Source organism: Eretmochelys imbricata, chromosome 17 (genome assembly GCF_965152235.1).
Source record: "Eretmochelys imbricata isolate rEreImb1 chromosome 17, rEreImb1.hap1, whole genome shotgun sequence".
NCBI lineage: Eukaryota > Metazoa > Chordata > Testudines > Cheloniidae > Eretmochelys > Eretmochelys imbricata.
The window spans coordinates 2,413,035-2,432,663 of record NC_135588.1 but is presented as its reverse complement, the minus strand read 5'-3'; the positions used below and the strand labels follow the sequence as shown (position 1 = coordinate 2,432,663).

The window sequence follows — 19,629 nt, the reverse complement described above, 5'->3', positions numbered from 1 at the left end:
CAGCCAAGCAGACAGCGCCCCAGTAGCATCGGGCTCTCCCAGAATGCCTTGCGCTGGTGCCATTTGGCACCAGGACCCTGGCCAAGGGCTCTGGCTGTGCTGTGCCCAGCAGGGGACCTGGGCCTGTTCCTTCCCCCTGGCCCCTCTGACCCGGAGTAGTGCTTCCCGGCACGTTTTGAGCCCTGGCTTATCCCCCACCAGTGCCCAGCCCCGTGCAGGGCAGCACTGCCAGGGAGAGGCCCTGGGAGCAGGACACCTGGGTTCTCTCCTGGCTCTGCTCTGAACCTCCATTTGCTCCCCACACCTTGGCCTTGTCTGTCAGGGCCTGAGAGTCGCCAGCCTCGGGGGCTCTAGGAGCTGCCCTGATGGGGTCTCACAGGCCATGCTTGGGCTGTGGGCTGGCTGGGAGGGTTTGCACTTTCTCCAGTGCCTTGTGGGGGGCTTGGCTGCTGGGGTGGGACCCATGGGTGAGTTGGCCCATCACAGGTGTTGACAGCCAGTCAGTGCTGGGCTGTGTCCTCCACCCCTCCCTGTGAGGAGCTGCTGCAACCAGCAACCGTCCTTCTTTGTAGCTGCTGCGGTGACCCCAACGCTGCTCGGGGAAGGGGTGAGTGGCTGCTCCCCATATCCCTGCCCTCTGCTCCCACAGCAATCCCCTCTTCCCTCCACTGGGGCTTGGGACGCATCCCTGCAGGGTCAAAATCCTGCTTGGCTGGTGGTGCAGGCCCCCGATGCTGCCCCTTCCCCTCTGGGTGCTCAGCTTGCTGGAGCCAGCAGGGGATGCAACTCGGGTCATGTGCCCGCACGAGTGGCATCCCTGGTGGTTGGAGCAGAGATGGGGAGGTGGGGCTCTGGGGCTCTATTCCTGCCAGCCCCTGGCTCCCCCGTGACCCTGTCACACTCCCCTGCTCCCTGTGCCTCCATTTCCCTTGGCGTGATGGAGGTGGGAGGGGAAAGTCGTTACGGTCTGGTGCGTTGGCCCCTCGTGGCTGTCTGCTCTGGGGCCGAGCTGAGAGCTTGCTGCCACCCGTCTGCCCATCCAGCCTCCCGCCCCATGAGCTCCAGCTGTCAGTGGGGGTCCCGGCAGTCAACACCGGGGCTGTAGCCCACAAGCCACAGCCCATCTGCTGGCTCTTATAACGATTTCACTGCCCCCCCCATGGCTGGCCCCACTCAGACAAGCGGGAGTGGGGGGGACCAGCAATTTGCTCTTAGGTTTGTCCAGTGGATTGTTTGGATGACACCCAAACCCTCTGAGCGGACCCAGCCAGGCAGGGGCCTTCTGGTTCCAAAGGACCACCCCCTTCCGTCCTCCTGAGCCCCCCCCCGACAGGAGCCTGTCCCCCTACACCCCATAGCTGCTGGGCACTGCCCGCCAGAAGGGGGGCATCCCACTGTGTCTCTGCCTAGGGCTGCAGGGAGGGATCACTGGGGGTCAACCCTTTCCCTGGGGCTTGGGGAGAGTCTGGGGGACAGCTCTTTCCCTGGGGCTGGAGGGCAGAGTTGGGGGGCAGCTGGGGGGGCTCGGGGGGGGAGCTGGAGGGGGGAGCCCTTTCCCTGGGGCTCGGTGGGGAGCAGCCCTTTCCCTGGGGCAGCAGCTGGTGCCCAGCCGGCCCCTCCCCGCCGGGGCTCTGCCCGGCCCCCCCGCGCCAGCCCCGCAGCTGTCGGCTCCCCGAGCGCGGCCGCACGTGGCTGGCAGCAGCTGCCGCGGGCTGGGCCGGCTGGAGCCGCACGAAGCGCTTCGTCCATTTCCGCCCGGAGCCCGAGACGAGCCGCCCCGGCGGGCTGCAGCCGAGCTCGCCCCGCACCGCGCCGCCCCGGAGCAGGTGAGAGGGGCCCCGGCCCGCGCCCGCCCCATGGGGCCGGGCAGCTGCTGCTGGGCTGGGGGTGGGGGGGCTGCCAGCCGGTACCCGGGCAGCCCGGCTGGGTGGGGGGCCCGGCTCGACTCGGCTCGGCCCGGCCCGGCGCGGCTCGCGGGGTCCCCGTGCGGACGGTCCGGGCCCCCCCCCGCAGGCCCGGGCTGGCGGAGACGTGTCTATATTAGGACAGTGACCCTGGCTCGTCCCCCGCCGCAGCGTCTCCTCCTCCAGCTGCTGCGGCGTCCGGGCTGAGCGGGGCCCGCAGAGGGTCCCCGGGGCGCGGGGAGGGCGCGGGACCCCGGGCTGCGGAGCTGCCCAGGGCCCCTTTCCTGGGGGCAGGCGGGGCTTTGCCGTCGGGACTGAATTGGGAGCAGGGCAGATAATCACCGACATGCCCCCCGATCCTGCCGGGCCCCGCGGGGGCGGACGCAGGAGGTGCTGTGTGTGGTGGGGATGCCAGGGGCGCAGGGCTGGCGGGGGGGTGGCTGGTGCTGGGACTGTGCCCCCCCCCAGCGGTGTCTGTAGGATGTCGGCGCGTGGGCAGGCGCGGCCCCCGGGTGCCATGCGGCCAGTGTGGCCCTTGGGTCCTGTGCTCAGTGCGGAGGGAGGGAGGCTGGCTGGGCTGCGAGCTGGGGGTGACCCCAGAGTCCCGCACGCTGCACTGGGGGGGCAGAGCAGAGCCCCCCACAGCTCTGCAGCCCCAGCCTTGCGTAGGGTGAGGTGCCCCTTCAGCCTAGGTCCGGGGGGGCCGAGCCTGGGGTAAAGATGGGCATGATTCCCCCTGGCCCAGGCCTGTGCAGGCCACTCGCCCCAGTGCTGACAGGAGAATGAATGAACCGCTGGGCCAAAGGGCACGTGCAGCTGGGACCTGGGTTTAATTCCTGGCCCTGCCACTGGCCTGATGGGTGACCTTGGGCAAGTCGCGTCCCTTCCCTTGCCTCAGTTTCCCCACCTGCGAAGTGGGGGTGACGTGGGGCAACGCGCTGGCACTAGGAGCTTGCGGAAGGCTGAGTGTTCATTATCTGGTCTAACGTGGCTCAGCGTCCCTGGGAGGTTTATTCCTCTGGGCCCTGAGTGGAGTGCAGGGTATGGGAAGGGGGCTGGGCAGAGAGCCCCAGTGCAGCGTGACAGGCCAGGGGCTGAGAGCAATGTCCGATTTCATGGCTGCCCCTAGCCCGGGGTTCGGCCTGCTGCATGGATTAGTCTTGGCGGAGAACATCAGCCCCCCAGAGGAAGCAGCGTTCAGAGGGGCAGGTGGATGGACACTGCCCCGTGTGGGGCCATGCCGGACTGGGTATGCCAGCTTTCCACGGAGCCCAGCAGCAGCCTGGCAGCAGATGGCTTCCAGGGAATCCTGGTTCCCTCCTTCCCTCGGGGATGGGATGTGGCTAAGCAGCCAGGCCTGGCAAAGCCATGGCAGGCCACGAGGAGGGCCAGGCGGGCGAGCACGCTGGCACGCCAAGGCAGACTCACGCAGAAAGACCACCCCTTAGGTTGCCCTCCCCCCGTTTTGTACCATCTTCCGCCCCTGGCAGTCCCTGTTGTGTTTGGTTACGTGGCGGTCGCACCCGGAGACCGCCTGTGCCAGGCGCGGTACGAACACAGCCCAGACAGCTTACAGGCGAGTGGCCACCTTCCCAGCCCTTTCAGCCCCCCACCATGGGAGCCAGTGGCCTCTGTAGCCCCAGGCCACTGCATATCTCAGGTGCCCCCTGCCCTGCTCTGCAGGGCTCACCCTCATCACCACAGTGTCCGAGCGCTGTCCAGTGACAGCCCGTGGTTCCTTCTTTCTCTTCTTCTCCCCAGGGAGAGAGCTGTGTGAGTGGCGGAGCAGCCTGTTCCTCCTCTCCCGTACGGCCCCCCTGCTCTGGGTTTGTGTCAGAGAAGGCCGGTGGGAGCAGAGCCCCTGGGGAGGTTTGGGGTGGCCCTGAGTTCCTGGGGGGTTGTTCCGCGGTCTGGGACCGGCCCCGCAGGACGCTCTGTTTGCTGCCCAGCCGGGCTGTGCCCCGGTGGTAGAAAGTTCCACGGGCCTGAGGGCTGGAGTTACGGACCTCAGTGCCCAGCCCGGAGCCATAGGCCCTTCTAGGTACGCTGAGCCCAGGCCGCGGAGCACCTCGAAATCGGGCCCGAGACCCTGCCCTTGACTCAATTCTATGGGAGGCCAGCCATAGGGGCCAGCCTCTACTTTTCCCCACGGGTGCTCCACCCTGAGGCCCTGCCCCCACTCCACCCCTTCCTCCAAGGCCCCACCCTTGTTCCACCTCTTCCCTCCCCCTCAGTCCTGCCCTCACTCCTTTCCCTCCCCGAGGCCCTCACCCGCTCGCTGCTCTCCGCCCTCCCCCAAGTCCGGCTGGTGGGTGCTGAGCACCCAGTACTTTGTTTCCTTGGGTGCTCCAGCCCCGAGGAGGCCAGCGCAGAGCGCAGGACCATGCGCTTGCAGCAGCTGGTGTTGCTGAGGAGACATGCTGTCTTCCAACACCACGGTGCCTTCCAACACCACGGTGCTGCTGACGCTTCCCACCAGGGGGCACCGTTGGGGACCCCCAGGGAATGGCTGGGGGGGCAGCATTGTCACTTTCACAGTTGCCAGGATGGCGGTGATGCTCTGCGGCTGCATCCACCCAGACAAGGGAGGCCCCCCCCGGCCATGTCCCTGGGCTTTCCGGACGAGAACTGTTGGGGTGGGAAACCATCTACCCACCACTCACATGCAGCCACCTCTGAAGGCTAATGTGGTGGCTGTTTAATACCTACACAGCAATGCTGCCAGCAGTTTGGGGAAGGAAGTGATGCAAAATCTCTGATCCAACAGGCTGTGGGGGGCCTGGTGGTAGGGAGTCTGAATGGAATTGCCTGACCAGGACTGGGGTATGGTCAGGGCAGTGGCCGTGGGACCATGGGGGCGATGGGCTGACCCAGGGCAGTAGGGATCCAGAGCCCTGTAGGCCCATGGGGCTGCACCTGCTCTCTGGGCTGGGCTCCGTCCCTCTGCTCTGTCCTAGGAGAGAGGATGGGGTCAGGGGAAGCAGAGCTCCGCAAGCCTGAGGAGGGATGCTCCCTGCTCCCTTTTGCCTGGCTCCCCAGCATCTCTCTCAGTTCCAGGTGTTGCCTCTGCTGGTCTTCTAATGGAGGCGCGGTGCTGCAGCTAAGGGTTCTTGCAGAGCTCCTGCTGCAGCTGGGATGGGGGGCTGGCACTATGGGAACTCCCTGCTGCAGGCTGCTTCCCAGCACCTGCTCTGTGGGGTGGGCCCTGGCATGGGGCACAGACACCAAGCAGCCTCTTCACCCCGCTCACTTGCTGTCACCAGCCAGACCCTCTGAGGTGCCTGGGGAGGGGAGAGGTTGGAATCCACATTCAGAGAGAGCTCCTCTCATGGGCCCCAAACCAGCTCCCCTGCTAGTCCGGCCCTGGGCTCCCCCACAGCTCTGCTGGGCTGGAGCCCGCAGGGGCCTGCTGTGTCCTGGGGACTCGAGGCCGGTGGATGGCTGGGGAGGCCAGACAGGGAGGGGAGTGATGGTGCTGGGGGCCTGCTCCCTCGCTGATCCCCCCATCTCCCGCCAGCCATGAGCCGCAGGGTGGTGCGCCAGAGTAAGTTCCGGCATGTCTTCGGGCAGCCGGTGAAGGCCGACCAGATGTACGAGGACATCCGGGTGTCCAAGGTGACATGGGACAGCTCCTTCTGCGCTGTCAACCCCAAGTTCGTGGCCATCATCGTGGAGTCCGGCGGCGGAGGGGCCTTCATGGTGCTGCCCTTGGCCAAGGTGAGTGAGTGGCTGGTGTGGCCAGGCCAGGAGTGGGCAGGGGATGGGCTCACCCGCCGGCTTGCTGGGCTCCCCGCAGTGGGGCGCTGGTGGAGAAGGCTGGGTGCTGTGTAAAATGCTCTGGGCTGCTGGGGGGAGGGGCACGGCAGCCGCCAGGGCCCGTGGGGGGCAGGCCGGGGGGGCTGCCCCAGGCGGGACGTGTTTCCTGTGCAGAGCCCCAGCCTGCGTGGTGGCCCCTGGCTGGCAGAGCCAAGCAGCAGCAGCAGGGCAGGGAGAAGGGAGCGGTGAGTTCCCTTTCTGCATGGCAGCCGGGCTCGTGAGTCCAGCTGGCCTGGCTGGGGGCGGTGCCGGGTTTGGGGGGCATCTGCCAGCCCCTCCCCCAGGCCGGCACGCGGGAGCAGCTGCCAGGCCTTTGTTGCAGTCTCGGGCCTGGAGCTGGGAGCATCCTTGCGCGTTGCCATGGCGATGGGGCTGGGTTGGTCTGAGTCCCCATCGTGGGCTGCCCGCTTCTCCGGCCGTCCTGCCCCGGCCTCCCCCAAGCGCTGGCACGGGGCAGCCGGCCGGGCAGGGAGCTGGGCAGGCTCAGGAAACTTGGTGACTCCTGGACCCTGTCCCGGGGGCCTGGGGCTGTGGGGCCATGGCCGGGAGAGCACAGCCCAGCTCCCAGCCCCACGTTGCCAGGACTGGGCCGGGTTGATGTGCCGTGCATGGGGCTCGTTAGGGGCCCGCAGCAGAGCCTGGCTGTGGGGTTTTCTCTACGCGGCCCGTGGGTGGGTTCTACCCTCACCCCTGTGGCACGAGCTCGCAGGCAGAGGGGAGTTAGCAACCGGGCACCTGGCTCTGATGCTGGGGACAGCCTGGCCACGCTGCCCGAGGGCAGCTCCTTTCAGGCAGCAGCTGCCGCAAGCGGGGTTTGTTAGCGAGGGAACCCCCCGCCTCCCCACAGCACATGGGGCAGCTCTCGAGGAGCCAGCAGGCAAGAGCTGCCATGCTGTGGGGCGCCTGTAGGCCCCCTCGAAGAGCACGGTGCCCTTTCCCAGCCAGCCACTCTGAACCCCTCGTGCCTTGCCGGTGGGCTCGGGCCCCGCACCTCTGGGTGCAGACTCGGCCGTTGGAGAGTGACTGGCCCCGGCAGGGCATGCTGCCCCGGGGGCGTGAATGGGCGCTGGAGTGGGTAGCAGCAGGAGGGCTGGGTGACTGGCACACAGCGCCAGGGGCTGCTCAGGGAATCCATCAGGGCTCTGGGGACTGGCTTGTTCTGCAGCTGTAGAGGGAGGTGTGTGTGACCTGCCCTGGGACGGGGGTGCCTCCCGGCCCAGGGTCCGAAAGCTCCATGGCTCTCATAGCCAGCCCCGGTTCGGGCACCACGAGCGAGCAGGCAGGAGCTGCCGGTGAGTCAAGAGGGCTGGGGAGGTGCATCCCGTGCTGCCTTCCTCCTGGGGGGCCGGGGGGAGCAGCCCGGAAGCCTGGCTGGGAGACAGGAGGAGGAGCAGAGAGGGTGGGGCAGGACTTTGGGCCCCCCGCCCAGCTCCTGCTAGCCCTCGAGCAATGCTGGGGGCAGCCAGACTGCAACAGGGCCTGTCAGTGGGGCAGGTGGGTGAGCTACTGCTGGGAGTGGGCATCAGGCTAAGCAGTGGGGGTATAGAACGGGGCCCAATCCTGCCCTGGCCCTGAGCGTCGGGGTCTGTCCCAGCAGTTCTGGGATATTTTACTCTGGTAAGATCATTGTCCTGCTCCTGCTGCCCCCCGCCTCCCCGGGCTACAAGCTTCTCTCAGCTCCTGGGCTCTGGCCATCATCCTCTCTCACTCTGTCCTGTCTGGTCCCCAGCACGGCCCCATCCACCTGCCTGTCCCCTGCCTCTGGGCCCACTCCCCTCCGCCCCCTCCTGTGCTCACCAGCCTTTCTGGGCATCGGGGATTCCATTCACCAGCACCCGCAGGTCGTGACCTTGACCGGGCTCCCCCCACCCACACCGGGCTGCCCATGGCCAGGCGGGCTCCGGGCAGAGATGGATTGGAGCAGTTGTCCGGCGCGGGGAGGCTGTGCTCACAATAACGTGTGACTCATACCAGGAACAATCGAGCGGACAGCAGGAAACCACGGGGTCACTCTTTCCACAGCTCGAGTTTCCAGCTGGACAGCGCTGCCCTGGTGTGTGCAGCTCACTGGCCAGGGGAGGGGCTGGGGCTGTGCCCTACAGCAGAGGGGGGGCACAGGAAGGGGCAGGCGGGTCAGAGCCGGCTTGTGGGGGGCTCCTTCCTAAGGCTTAGTGAGGGGACAGGACATGGTGAGTCAGTGCCAGAGCTGGGCTTAGAACCCAGGAGTCCTGAGTCCAAACCTCCGCCCGCTCTGACCGGAGAAGGCACTGTAGGGCTGTTCCATGGGAGGAGGTGTGGCCTGCTGGGGACTGTCAGTCCAGACCTCTGGGTTCCATTTCCAGTTCTGCTACTGACTCACTGCAGGGCCTTGGGGAAGACCTGTCCCCTGCCTCGTGCCTCAGTTTCCCCTCTGTGCAGTGGGAGTGATGCTGCTTCAAGCAGCGCTCTGAGATCTACGGGCTGAGAAGGAGCTGTGGCCAGGCAAGATGGGGGCTGGCTCTGAGTGACAAACCTGGGCCTGCCCTGTGGGAGCTGGGTGCCCCCGTCTGCCTGGGGTCAGCGCCCGGGGGCGAGGGAATTGGGGGTTGGTGAGTGTATAGGAGATGCTAAGGGAGGGCCCTGCAGGTCTCCCCCTCCCCCGCACAGAGGGTGATGTTACTGACCCAGTGCAGCTTGGCTGGCTGGCGGGAGGGGCGCTGGGGAGCTGGGGTGGGGTCCTTGGCTTTTTTGGAGCATGCATGAGAGCCTCTCCCAGCTAGGCGCCTGCACCCACCCCAGGCCCTGGTGGGAGAGAGCCTGAGAGAGGATGGCACAGGGGTGTGTGTCAAATTGACCCCACCCCCTCCTGCCCGCACGTTCCGCTGGCACGGCGGGGAGCAGCTCCGCCGACGCTCTCGGGGTCATGTGACGTCAGAGCTGCTGGAGCCGAATCAGGCCGGATCCGTTCACTCTGCCTAGGCCGCAGCGATTTGGACTCTGCAGAGTGGCACTCCGCTGCCCGCCTCTCCAGGGCCCTGTGTCCCCTCTCCGCCCTGCCCCTGCCACGGGGTGACTGGCGCTGGGGTGAGGCTGGCCCGGGACTAGACCCCGCCCGCCCTCGTGCGCCCATCGCCATCTCCCCACGCTCTGCCCGGTCCCTGCATGCGAGCGGGCGCGGGGCTGAGAAGGGGACCCAGGAGTCCTGCCTCCCAGTGTGGTCTCTGCCCAGTGCCCATGCCACCCGCTAGCTGCTCCCCAGGGAGGTAGGGCCTGGGGTGTGTGTCAGACGCTCCTGCTGACAGCAGTTGTCTAGAGTCAACTGGGCACTGCGGGAGGGAAGCCAGAGGGGTGCAGGGCACTGCCGGTCTCAGCCTGCCCGGGGGTGAGCCCTCCTTGTGCTCTGCCTGGCCCTGGGGAAGAGGGAGACTCAGGCTGCGGGGCCCAGCCAGGCCCTGGCCCCTCTGCTGAGGGCGCTACCAGGGAGGGGTGGTTAGTGCCGAGGACACTAGTTGTGTGGGGATGTGGGCACCTGTCCCACTGGGATCTGTGTTGACACCCCCCAGCTCAGTCACTGGAGCCCCCCTCCCCTCGGCGAGTCCAGGAGCCGGCCCAGGGCATGGTGAGAGGGGCCAAGGTACTGCAGCCGGTATCCTGGCATGGGGAGGAGGCTGTGCTCCGCCCACCCGCCGTCAGGTTCCTCTGCCCAGCGCTGGCTGCCCATAGACGTGGCCCCAGGTACCGGCAGCTGGGGGGCCGGGAAGCTCGGTGCTCCTCACGGGCGGGGCAGAGCGCGATGGGGCACTGGCTGTGGGGCAGGGGCGGGAGGCACAGGGCGCTGCCAGCTGGCCCCAGCTCACTGCCCTGCCTGTGTGTTCCAGACAGGGCGCGTGGATAAGAACCATCCCCTGGTGACCGGGCACACGGCACCTGTGCTGGACATCGACTGGTGCCCTCACAATGACAACGTCATCGCCAGTGCCTCCGAGGACACCACGGTCATGGTATGGGGGCCGGGGGCTGAGCTCAGGGCCTCTCACGGGGTGGGGGGCTTGGGGGGAAATGGGGAGCATGGGCTGCGGGGACGGTACTGGAGGGGAGGGGAGGGTGCTGTGGGGGGTGACAAGGTTGATTTCGGGGGCTGAGGGGTGAATGCATTGGAGAGTTGCTGCAGAAATGTGCATGTGAGGCTGCTGCCGTGGGGGGGCTGCATTGGGGGCCAGGTGGCTGGGAGGGGCTGCAGAAAGGGGGGTTGGGGGGCTGCAGCGAGGGCCAGGTGGCTGGGGGGGCTGCAGCAAGGGGGGCTGGGGGCCTGCAGCAAGGGCCAGGTGGCTGGGGGGGCTGCAGCAAGGGGGGCTTGGGGCCTGCAGCGAGGGCCAGGTGGCTGGGAGGGGCTGCAGCAAGGAGGGCTGGGGGCCTGCAGCGAGGGCCAGGTGGCTGCGGGGGCTGCAACTAGGGGGGATGGGGGGCTGCAGTGGGGCCAGGTGGCTGGGGGGGCAGTGCTCCGGCTCAGCGCTGTTCCTTTTGAAATCACTGGAAGTGTGGGGGCTATTTTTAGTCAGGTGGCACGTGGCTGGCTGGTGCCTGCCGGTGTGGGGGATGCGGCGCTCCCTGCCTGACTCAGCACCTAAGAATAGCCACATGGGAGGCCGTGCTGGGGCAGGGAGAAGATCCGGGGGGGGGGCCAGTGCAGCACCCGCTGCTCGGGGGGCTGTGGCTCCCCCTTGTCTCTAGCAGGCGGCCGCGGGGGTGGCAGAAGACCTCCTAGTGCAGCCAGCCGTTCCTGGGGGCGTCTGGTTGCATGGGGGTGGCAGGGGCAGCCGGAAATGGGAGACCCACGGGCTCCTCAGACAGGCCAGGCTGGGATCCAGCCCTTATCGCCCCAACACCCCAGGGCAATGCTAGTGAGGGGCTGTCCCTGGGGGGCCTGCCCCCCCCTGCAGTGTGCAGCAAGGCCGGTCCCTGGTTTCCTACCCCATGTGCTCCTGTTCCCTTTCACAGCGAGGGAGGGAGGGGGAGGACGAAGGGCAGGTTGTGGGGGCCCCAGGCCAGTGTCTTTAGGGGCCCGGAGAGCCTCAGGCATGGTTCCCTCTCTCCACAGCTGCCCGGGGCAGGGTGACATGCCAGAGGATTAAGGGAGAAGTTAATTGGCTCTGGGGCTCTTAGCCGCTTACGGCTCCTGAGCCCATAAATGTCATAGCATCGTTGACCCCCGCAGGCCCCTGGGTGCCCCTCCCCGCACCTGCATCTGGCTCTGACCCCCGCAGAGAGGGCAGCCTCACCGCCACTCGCTCTCCCTGCTCCCCAGGTCTGGCAGATCCCCGACTACGTGCCCATGCGGAACATCACGGAGCCCATCGTCACACTGGAGGGGCACTCCAAGAGAGTGGGCATCATCACGTGGCACCCCACGGCTCGCAATGTGCTGCTCAGCGCAGGTAAGGCCCCCAGGGTGCCCGGGCTGCAGCCCTCGGGCTGGGCGCAGCCCCCAAGTGACGCCCGTCCCGCCCGTCCCCAGGCGGAGACAACCTGCTGATCCTGTGGAACGTGGGCACGGGCGAGATGCTGCTGACGCTGGACGACATGCACGGCGACCTCATCTACAACGTGGGCTGGAACCGCACCGGCAGCCTGCTCGTCACCACCTGCAAGGACAAGCACGTGCGCATCATCGACCCCCGCAAGCAGCAGGTGGTGGCGGTGAGTCCTCAGCGCCTCCGGCCCTGGGCCGGCCCCGGGCGGCGGGCATGGAGCCGGGCCCCTCGCCCGCTGCTGCTGCTAGGAGCAACACCGTGTCCATGGGGCGCCCCACGCTCTGAGCAACCTGTGCCTCTCCCCTCCTTGCCCGCCCCACGTGTTCTCCTCTGGGAGCTGGAGCCGGCCTGCTGTCCTGGTGTCTCAGCTTCCCCCCTCAGTGCCCCTCTCCCCAGGGGAGCATGGCTGTGCCGTGCGGTTACTCCATGTCCCAGCAGGCTGGCTCCACGCCTTGCCCACAGCTCCCTCCCTCCCTTGGCGCTGAGTGCTAACGCCCAGCTGTGCCCGCCTGTAACTGTGCATGGCACCGGCTCTGCATGATCGCACCCAAGCCCTGCACAGCCGGAGCACTGGCCCTGAGCCCCATGGCCGAGGGCATCTTGGACCGGCTGGTCTCGGGGCTCAAGAGCAGGGCACCAGCTCCCGGCTGCTACTGGCTGATGACTTGCAGGGGGCAGGATGGATGCCCACAGCTGGCAGGCTCAGCCCAGAGGCAGAGCACGGAGACCCCTCTTGTCGTAGAGGGCAGGACCAGGTGGCAAAGATCCCCCTGCCACTGCCTTGTCCGTGCCCTCTGTGGGGATTAGAGCCCATCCAGTCCTGCCACCCCAGCAGGACCCACTGCCCAGCTCATGGCTGGGGTTTGTTCAGTGTCTGCTCCATTTGGGCTGAGGGGGTGGGGGGAAGGCCGTGCCACGCTCCCTGCATGCGGGGGCTCACCTCGGACTAACAGCTTGGTGTGTGCCTGTGTTTTGGTTGTAACCCTCTAACCGCCGGTGCCAGGAGAAAGTCAAGCCGCATGAAGGTGCCCGCCCCATCAGAGCCATCTTCATGGCCGATGGCAAGATCTTCACCACAGGCTTCAGCAAGATGAGTGAGCGGCAGCTGGCGCTCTGGGACCTGGTAGGAGAAGGCGATTGCTGCGCGCCCCAGGCCTTGCCCGCCGCTCTTGTCTAGCGTGCCTGTCGGGGCGGCGAGCCGGTGCTCTGCCAGCGAGTGTCTGTGCGTGGTGGAGACAGCTCGGCACGGAGCCTGGGACCCGTTGCTCAGCGTGACAGAGGGAGGCCTTGGCTGGTGTGAACAGGAAATGCCCCAAGCTCCCCTGGGGGGCTCCCCGGCGCCTTAGAAACTGCACCCCGCTCCGGGCCTTGGCCCCATTTCAAACGGTCCAGGCCCTGCAGGGACAGCCCCAGATGCTGCAGTGCTGGGGAGGGCTAGAATGAGAGGGGGGCTCAGACAGGGGAGTGGGGTCTAATGGTCAGAGGAGAGGGTGCTAGGACTCTGGACTCCTGGGTTCTATTTCTGTGGCCGGGGCCGACTCCCTTGCCAGCTCTGCTACAGCGCACCCTAGTGGCTGGGGTAAAGGGGCTGTCCCTGCTGGACACTGCACCGCAGCCTGCCTCTGGTCCTGCTGGGCGTGGGCTCCCCATGCACCGCGCCTGGCTCTCTCTCGCCCCCGCGCTGCGGTCCCAAGGGCGGTGGAGCTGGGCCCCCCCCCCGGTAACACGCTGCCTGTCTTCCCCAGGAGAGGTTTGCCCCCCACGAAGGAATGAGGCCCATGCGGGCTGTCTTCACGCGGGAAGGACACATCTTTACCACGGGCTTTACCCGCATGAGTCAGCGGGAGCTGGGCTTGTGGGACCCGGTAACACGGCTGCATGGGATGCTCGTCCGGGACTTGGGCATCATCGCCCCGCACACGCATGCCCTGTGCTGCCCCGTGGGCAGTGCCCATGCCCCAGAGCCATGGCAGCTGGCCTCTGCGCGCGGGGCAGGAGGGGGCAGGAGGCCCATTCTCTGCAGGACGGAGGGGGCTAGTCATTAACCCTGTGAGTGCCACACCTGGGACTCAGTGTGGGCAGAGCTCAGGGCCTGCCACGGGTAAGGTTCCTGCATCCCCTGTCAGCGGCCTTCTGGGTTCCCGGGGGAGGGGCTGGCGCCCCCCGTCCCACCCCCACACTGAGCCCTCCCGGCAGATTGGTTTCAGCAGCTGGCAGCTCTGCTCAGGGCAGGCCCAGCTCTTCCGCAAGGCCAGGGGTCAGAGCTGTGGGGTTGGGGACGCAAACCCGGGGGCCTTGGGAGGCAGCAGGGCTGCTCCGAGTGCCAGGGGGCCCGTGGCGGCGGGGGAGGATGCTCATCGGGCGGCATCCGTTTGGAGCAGGGCACCATGCCCCCAAGTCATGGGCGCAGCGGGGGCACAGCTGTCCCATCAGGATGATGCCAACTTCCCAGGGCTTGGAGTGATGTGAATTTGCATGGGATGGGGGGAGAGTGGAGGGGGCTAGAACTGCAGTGCATGCTGGGAGTGTGGGGGCACGACTGTCCAGGCGTGGGCTGGGGGGCAGATGCTCCTGGGAGGCGGGTGAGCAGAGACGGCTTGGTCAGGCCAGGGGTCGGGGCACAGATGCTCTGGGGCAGGGGAGGGAGGGCAGGGCCTGTCCTGTGGGGCACTGGGCTGCCCTGCTGCTGTGGAGGGGGGCACTGGGACACAGCTCTGTGGGGCAGGGCTGAGGGGCAGGAGGGTGAATAGCAGAGGCAGGCCAGGGAGGGCAGAGCGGGCTGGCCCCAATGCTGGCTGGCCCCACTGGCTGCCCTCTTTCATGGCTGGGGAGAGATGAAGGGAGAACCGGGCCAGCGCCCAAGAGTCAGAGCTGTCCCCTGCTTGGTGCCAGGGGCCCGAAGGGGGTGGGCCTGTCCTGGGCCTGGGTCACTAACGTGTGTGTGTGTGGGTGGCTAACCAGCTCGGGCCGCCCTGTCCCCCCCTCACCCGCGCTCCCTCCGCCCCTGCAGAAGAACTTCGAGGAGCCGATTGCGCTGCAGGAGATGGACACCAGCAATGGGGTGCTGCTCCCCTTCTATGACCCCGACTCCAGCATCGTCTACCTGTGCGGCAAGGTAATACTGCGCCAGGCTGGGCCCTGACACAGCCCGGTGCCCTGAGTGGCCGGGGGTTGGGGCGGGATCCCGGGGGGGGGGGGGTTGGGGGCGGGATCCCAGTGCCCTGAGTGGCGGGGGGGGGGGTTGGGGGCGGGATCCCGGTGCCCTGAGTGGCCGGGGGTTGGGGCGGGATCCCGGTGCCCTGAGTGGTGGTGGGGGGGTTGGGGGCAGGGATCCCGGTGCCCTGAGTGGCCGGGGGTTGGGGCAGGATCCGGGGGGGGGGGTTGGGGGCGGGATCCCGTTGCCCCGAGTGGCTGGGGGGGTTGGGGGCGGGATCCTGGTGCCCTGAGTGGCCGGGGGCGGGATCCCAATGGCCGGGAGGGGTTGGGAGCGGGATCCCGGTGCCCCGAGAGGCTGGGGGGGTTGGGGGCGGGATCGCGGTGCCCCGAGTGGCCGGGGGGGTTGGGGGCGGGATCGGGGCGGGTACCCTGGGCAGATCCCGCACCCAGTGCGCTGCCAGCACGCAGGGCATTACCCCTCCCCGGCGCCATCGGGTCCCTTTTCCTCCTCTGCGGCTGAGCCCCCTCTCCGAGTGCTGATGCCCCTGCCTGTGCCCGCTCACAGGGCGACAGCAGCATCCGCTACTTCGAGATCACGGCCGAGGCGCCCTACGTGCACTATCTGAGTACCTACGGCAGCAAGGAGCCGCAGCGCGGCATGGGCTTCATGCCCAAGCGGGGCCTGGACGTCAGCAAGTGCGAGATTGCCAGGTGAGGGGGTGCCGGGCACGGCTTGCCCTAGCCCCCATGGCACGTGGGGCTGCCGGGGCCCAGACACCCCTGTAGCTACTGCCCACAAGTCCTTGGATCCCTCCCACAGGCCCAGGGCAGCTCGTGGGGGCCCTCAGCTCCTGGGGGTGCCTCCATGCCCTGCCCATAACCCCGAGGGGCCCTGCTGGCGGGGGTGGGGGCTGGGCCATGGCACAGACTTGAGGGAGTGGGTGGTGGGCCTCGCTGTGGGAGGGCCAGTCACTGCTCCCTGCCATGGGGCAGGGGGCTGGGCCTTGGGGGGCTCTGGAGGGGAGGCCGGGCCATTGCAAGGGAGTGGGGGCTGGGCCATGGGAAGGTGAGGGGGTCCAGGCCAGGCCTGTAACCACATGCCCCATTTATCCAGGTTCTTCAAGCTGCACGAGCGGAAGTGCGAGCCCATCGTCATGACAGTGCCGCGGAAGGTGAGTCCTGGGGGAACCCCTGGCCCCAGCCCCTGTTTCCCTGGGGGCTGCGCCCTAGTGGCCGGGACTCCTGGGACATGGGGCTCCTGGAGCCCTGGACTGGGGAAGGGGCAGGGTAGAGGGGAGCTAGGCTATGGGGCGGGGTAGATGGGGTGCAGGGAGGGGCAGGGAAAATGTGGCGCTAGGCTATGGGGCAGGGCAGGTAGATGGGGCGCAGGGAGGAGTGGGATAGCTGTGGCGCTAGGCTATGGGGCGGGTCAAGGGGGCGCAGGCAGGGCAGGGTAGCTGTGGCGTTAGGCCATGGGGCAGGGTAGGTGGGGCACAGGGAGGGCAGGGTAGCTGTGGGGCAGGGTAGATGGGGCGCGGGAGGGCAGGGTAGCTGTGGCGCTAGGCTGTGGGGCGGGGTCGAGGGGGCGCAGGCAGGGCAGGGTAGCTGTGGCGTTAGGCCGTGGGGCAGGGTATGTGGGGCACAGGGAGGGCAGGGTAGCTGTGGGGCAGGGTAGATGGGGCGCAGGGAGGGCAGGGTAGATGGGGCGCAGGGAGGGCAGGGTAGCTGTGGGGCAGGGTAGATGGGGCGCAGGGAGGGCAGGGTAGCTGTGGGGCAGGGTAGATGGGGCGCAGGGAGGGCAGGGTAGCTGTGGGGCAGGGTAGATGGGGCGCAGGGAGGGCAGGGTAGCTGTGGCGCTAGGCTGTGGGGCGGGGTCGAGGGGGCGCAGGCAGTGCAGGGTAGCTGTGGGGCAGGATAGGTGGGGCACAGGGAGGGCAGGGTAGCTGTGGGGCAGGATAGGTGGGGCACAGGGAGGGCAGGGTAGCTGTGGCGCTAGGCCGTGGGGCAGGGTAGATGGGGCGCAGGGAGGGCAGGGTAGCTGTGGGGCAGGGTAGATGGGGCGCAGGGAGGGCAGGGTAGCTGTGGGGCAGGATAGGTGGGGCGAAGGGAGGGCAGGGTAGCTGTGGGGCAGGATAGGTGGGGCGCAGGGAGGGCAGGGTAGCTGTGGGGCAGGGTAGATGGGGCGCAGGGAGGGCAGGGTAGCTGTGGGGCAGGGTAGATGGGGCGCAGGGAGGGCAGGGTAGCTGTGGGGCAGGGTAGATGGGGCGCAGGGAGGGCAGGGTAGCTGTGGGGCAGGATAGGTGGGGCGCAGGGAGGGCAGGGTAGCTGTGGGGCAGGGTAGATGGGGCGCAGGGAGGGCAGGGTAGCTGTGGGGCAGGGTAGATGGGGCGCAGGGAGGGCAGGGTAGCTGTGGCGCTAGGCTGTGGGGCGGGGTCGAGGGGGCGCAGGCAGTGCAGGGTAGCTGTGGGGCAGGATAGGTGGGGCACAGGGAGGGCAGGGTAGCTGTGGGGCAGGATAGGTGGGGCACAGGGAGGGCAGGGTAGCTGTGGGGCAGGGTAGATGGGGCGCAGGGAGGGCAGGGTAGCTGTGGGGCAGGGTAGATGGGGCGCAGGGAGGGCAGGGTAGCTGTGGGGCAGGGTAGATGGGGCGCAGGGAGGGCAGGGTAGCTGTGGCGCTAGGCCGTGGGGCAGGGTAGATGGGGCACAGGGAGGGCAGGGTAGCTGTGGGGCAGGGTAGATGGGGCGCAGGGAGGGCAGGGTAGCTGTGGGGCAGGGTAGATGGGGCGCAGGGAGGGCAGGGTAGCTGTGGGGCAGGATAGGTGGGGCGCAGGGAGGGCAGGGTAGCTGTGGCGCTAGGCTGTGGGGCGGGGTCGAGGGGGCGCAGGCAGTGCAGGGTAGCTGTGGGGCAGGATAGGTGGGGCACAGGGAGGGCAGGGTAGCTGTGGGGCAGGGTAGATGGGGCGCAGGGAGGGCAGGGTAGCTGTGGGGCAGGGTAGATGGGGCGCAGGGAGGGCAGGGTAGCTGTGGCGCTAGGCCGTGGGGCAGGGTAGATGGGGCGCAGGGAGGGCAGGGTAGCTGTGGGGCAGGATAGGTGGGGCGCAGGGAGGGCAGGGTAGCTGTGGGGCAGGGTAGATGGGGCGCAGGGAGGGCAGGGTAGCTGTGGGGCAGGGTAGATGGGGCGCAGGGAGGGCAGGGTAGCTGTGGGGCAGGATAGGTGGGGCGCAGGGAGGGCAGGGTAGCTCTGGCGCTAGGCTGTGGGGCGGGGTCGAGGGGGCGCGGGGAGGCAGCCCAAGACCTGGGCGCTCCGTGCCACGGCCCCTCACCGGGCCCCTCCGCTCCCCACAGTCAGACCTGTTCCAGGACGACCTGTACCCCGACACGCCCGGCCCCGAGCCGGCTCTGGAGGCGGCCGAGTGGCTGGCGGGGAAGGACGCGGCGCCCATCCTCGTCTCGCTGCGGGACGGCTACACGCCTGTCAAAAACCGCGAGCTCAAGGTCACCAGGAAGAACATCCTGGACAACAAACCTCCCGTGGGGCCACGCCGCAGCCACTCCACCTGCGACGCCAATTTCTCGGTGAGTGCCCGAGCGCCCCTGCCCTAGGGCCTGCCAACCCCCTGCCAGGCTCACCCGGGACTGCAGGCAGGTGCCCAGCTGCCAGCCTCCCCCAGGGACGCTCCTTCTGACCCCTCCTGGCTCGGGCGGGAGGGGGCAAGGCAGGCCTGGCCCGGGTCCCTTGCACTCTGCTGCTGCAGAGCCAGGCACACACTAGGGCAGCGGGGGGTCTTGGCTTCCCTCTAGCATCTGAACTGCACAGGGGGATAAGAGTCTACTATAGCTGCTGGCTGCTGCAGTCACTGCTTAAGGCTGGGGCTCAGGTTCCTGCCCCGCCAGGGACCGAGCAGGGCAGTTGCACCCTGGTTGGTGCAGGGCCAGGAGCGTCTCTTCTGCGCTGCGTGGGATGTGACACAGCCGCTGCTTCTTGCCTCGTTTAGCTGGATGGGCGGGGGTTTGCCATGGAATTTTTCTTTCGCCTGGTGACGGCCCCTCTCTGGGACCCTCCTTGCCGGAGTGGGGAGCCGTGGGGGCACTGCCATGGGCCTGGCAGCTTGGCTTGGGGCTCGGGCGGCTCTGGAGCCCTGGGGAAGGGGCCGCGATGCCCATCTGCGCAGCTCAGATTAGGATGAGATTGTGGTAACTGGCTGGGGGTGGGAGAGAAGGACCGGGGTCCCCCCAGCGGCCCCACCTCTGACCCTTGCCCCTGCTCGTCCCCTTGCAGCGGCCCAGTCTGGAGGATCTGCTGGAGGAGATCCGATCCCTGCGACACACCGTACAAGCGCAGGAGAAGCGCATCTCTGACCTGGAGAACAAACTCTGCAAATTCACCAACGGCACGGCCTAGCGGCCCCTGTGCCATGGCCGTCACACCGGGCTGGGCGGGCAGGGCGCCAGCCCCCAGCGGACCCAGCCTTACTTAAAGGATTAAAACCAACCCCCCAGAGGAGGAGCTGGGAGACGTGTTTTTTACCCTGGCCCCAGAGCTGCGGGCAGGCTCCCCCGCAGCAGGCCTCAGCCCCCGGCCCCAGGGGCAGTCTGCAGAGGAACCCAGCTGGTGGTGGCGGTGGATTGCGCGGCTCTAGGGGCTGCTCCCTGGGGCCTCTGCTGGCAAGAGACACTGACCCCCCTCTCCCTCCCTGGCTGTCACTGATTCCTTGTGTGGGGAAGCCTCCTGCCGGGCTGGGGCCATGGGGGCAGAGGGGACAGACCCCATGCTCCAGGGGAGGGGGAGGCCTGGAATGTGTTTGGAATGTGCTATCTCTGCCCCTTCCCCAGCCAGGTCAAGGGGGTGGCAGCAGGTGGTTACGTGGGTTAGAGAGGGGGTTCTGTGGCTAGCTCAGCAGAGCCCAGCCTTATGGGCAAACCCTCATCACTTGCACTGTGGGGGCTTGCTGGGCATGGGGCCTGCAGGTCGGCCCTGCCTGCCCCTCCTCTGCCAGGCCCCCTGCCTGGATGTCCTCCCCCAGGCCTGCTGCCTGGCCCTCCCCGGCCGGGCCCCCATCCCCTAGGCCCCCTGCCCTGCCCTCTTTTGGCTGGTCCTCCTCCCCCTGGGCCCGCCTGGCCTGGGGAGCTGGTCTGTAGCCTAGAGGGCTGTTTGTGGCGAGCCGCCATCTTCCCACTCAGCCGCGTTAGTGGGAAAGTTGTGGGCACCTTTCCAGCCAACAGCCTCAGCACACGGCCCTGGCG

At 68.0% G+C, this 19,629-nt stretch overlaps 1 protein-coding gene across 1 annotated transcript; it reads left to right on the top strand.

The window, feature by feature from the left end:
* The first annotated feature begins 5,423 nt into the window (after positions 1 to 5,423).
* CORO6 (coronin 6) lies at positions 5,424 to 18,787 on the top strand. Its single transcript, XM_077836540.1, has 10 exons — positions 5,424 to 5,621; positions 9,578 to 9,700; positions 11,005 to 11,134; positions 11,215 to 11,396; positions 12,976 to 13,095; positions 14,241 to 14,345; positions 14,952 to 15,097; positions 15,501 to 15,558; positions 17,731 to 17,961; positions 18,665 to 18,787. The coding sequence occupies exons 1-10, from the start codon at positions 5,424 to 5,426 to the stop codon at positions 18,785 to 18,787; spliced, it is 1,416 nt and encodes a 471-aa protein (XP_077692666.1).
* Positions 18,788 to 19,629: the final 842 nt, after the last annotated feature.

Excerpts from the sequence above, each read along its gene's own strand:
- CORO6 (XM_077836540.1), top strand. The coding sequence starts at position 5,424 with ATGAGCCGCAGGGTGGTGCGCCAGAGTAAGTTCCGGCATGTCTTCGGG. Across the intron at positions 14,346-14,951 it reads TCGTCTACCTGTGCGGCAAG|GGCGACAGCAGCATCCGCTA; the intron begins GTAATACTGCGC and ends GCCCGCTCACAG. Across the intron at positions 15,098-15,500 it reads AGCAAGTGCGAGATTGCCAG|GTTCTTCAAGCTGCACGAGC; the intron begins GTGAGGGGGTGC and ends CCATTTATCCAG.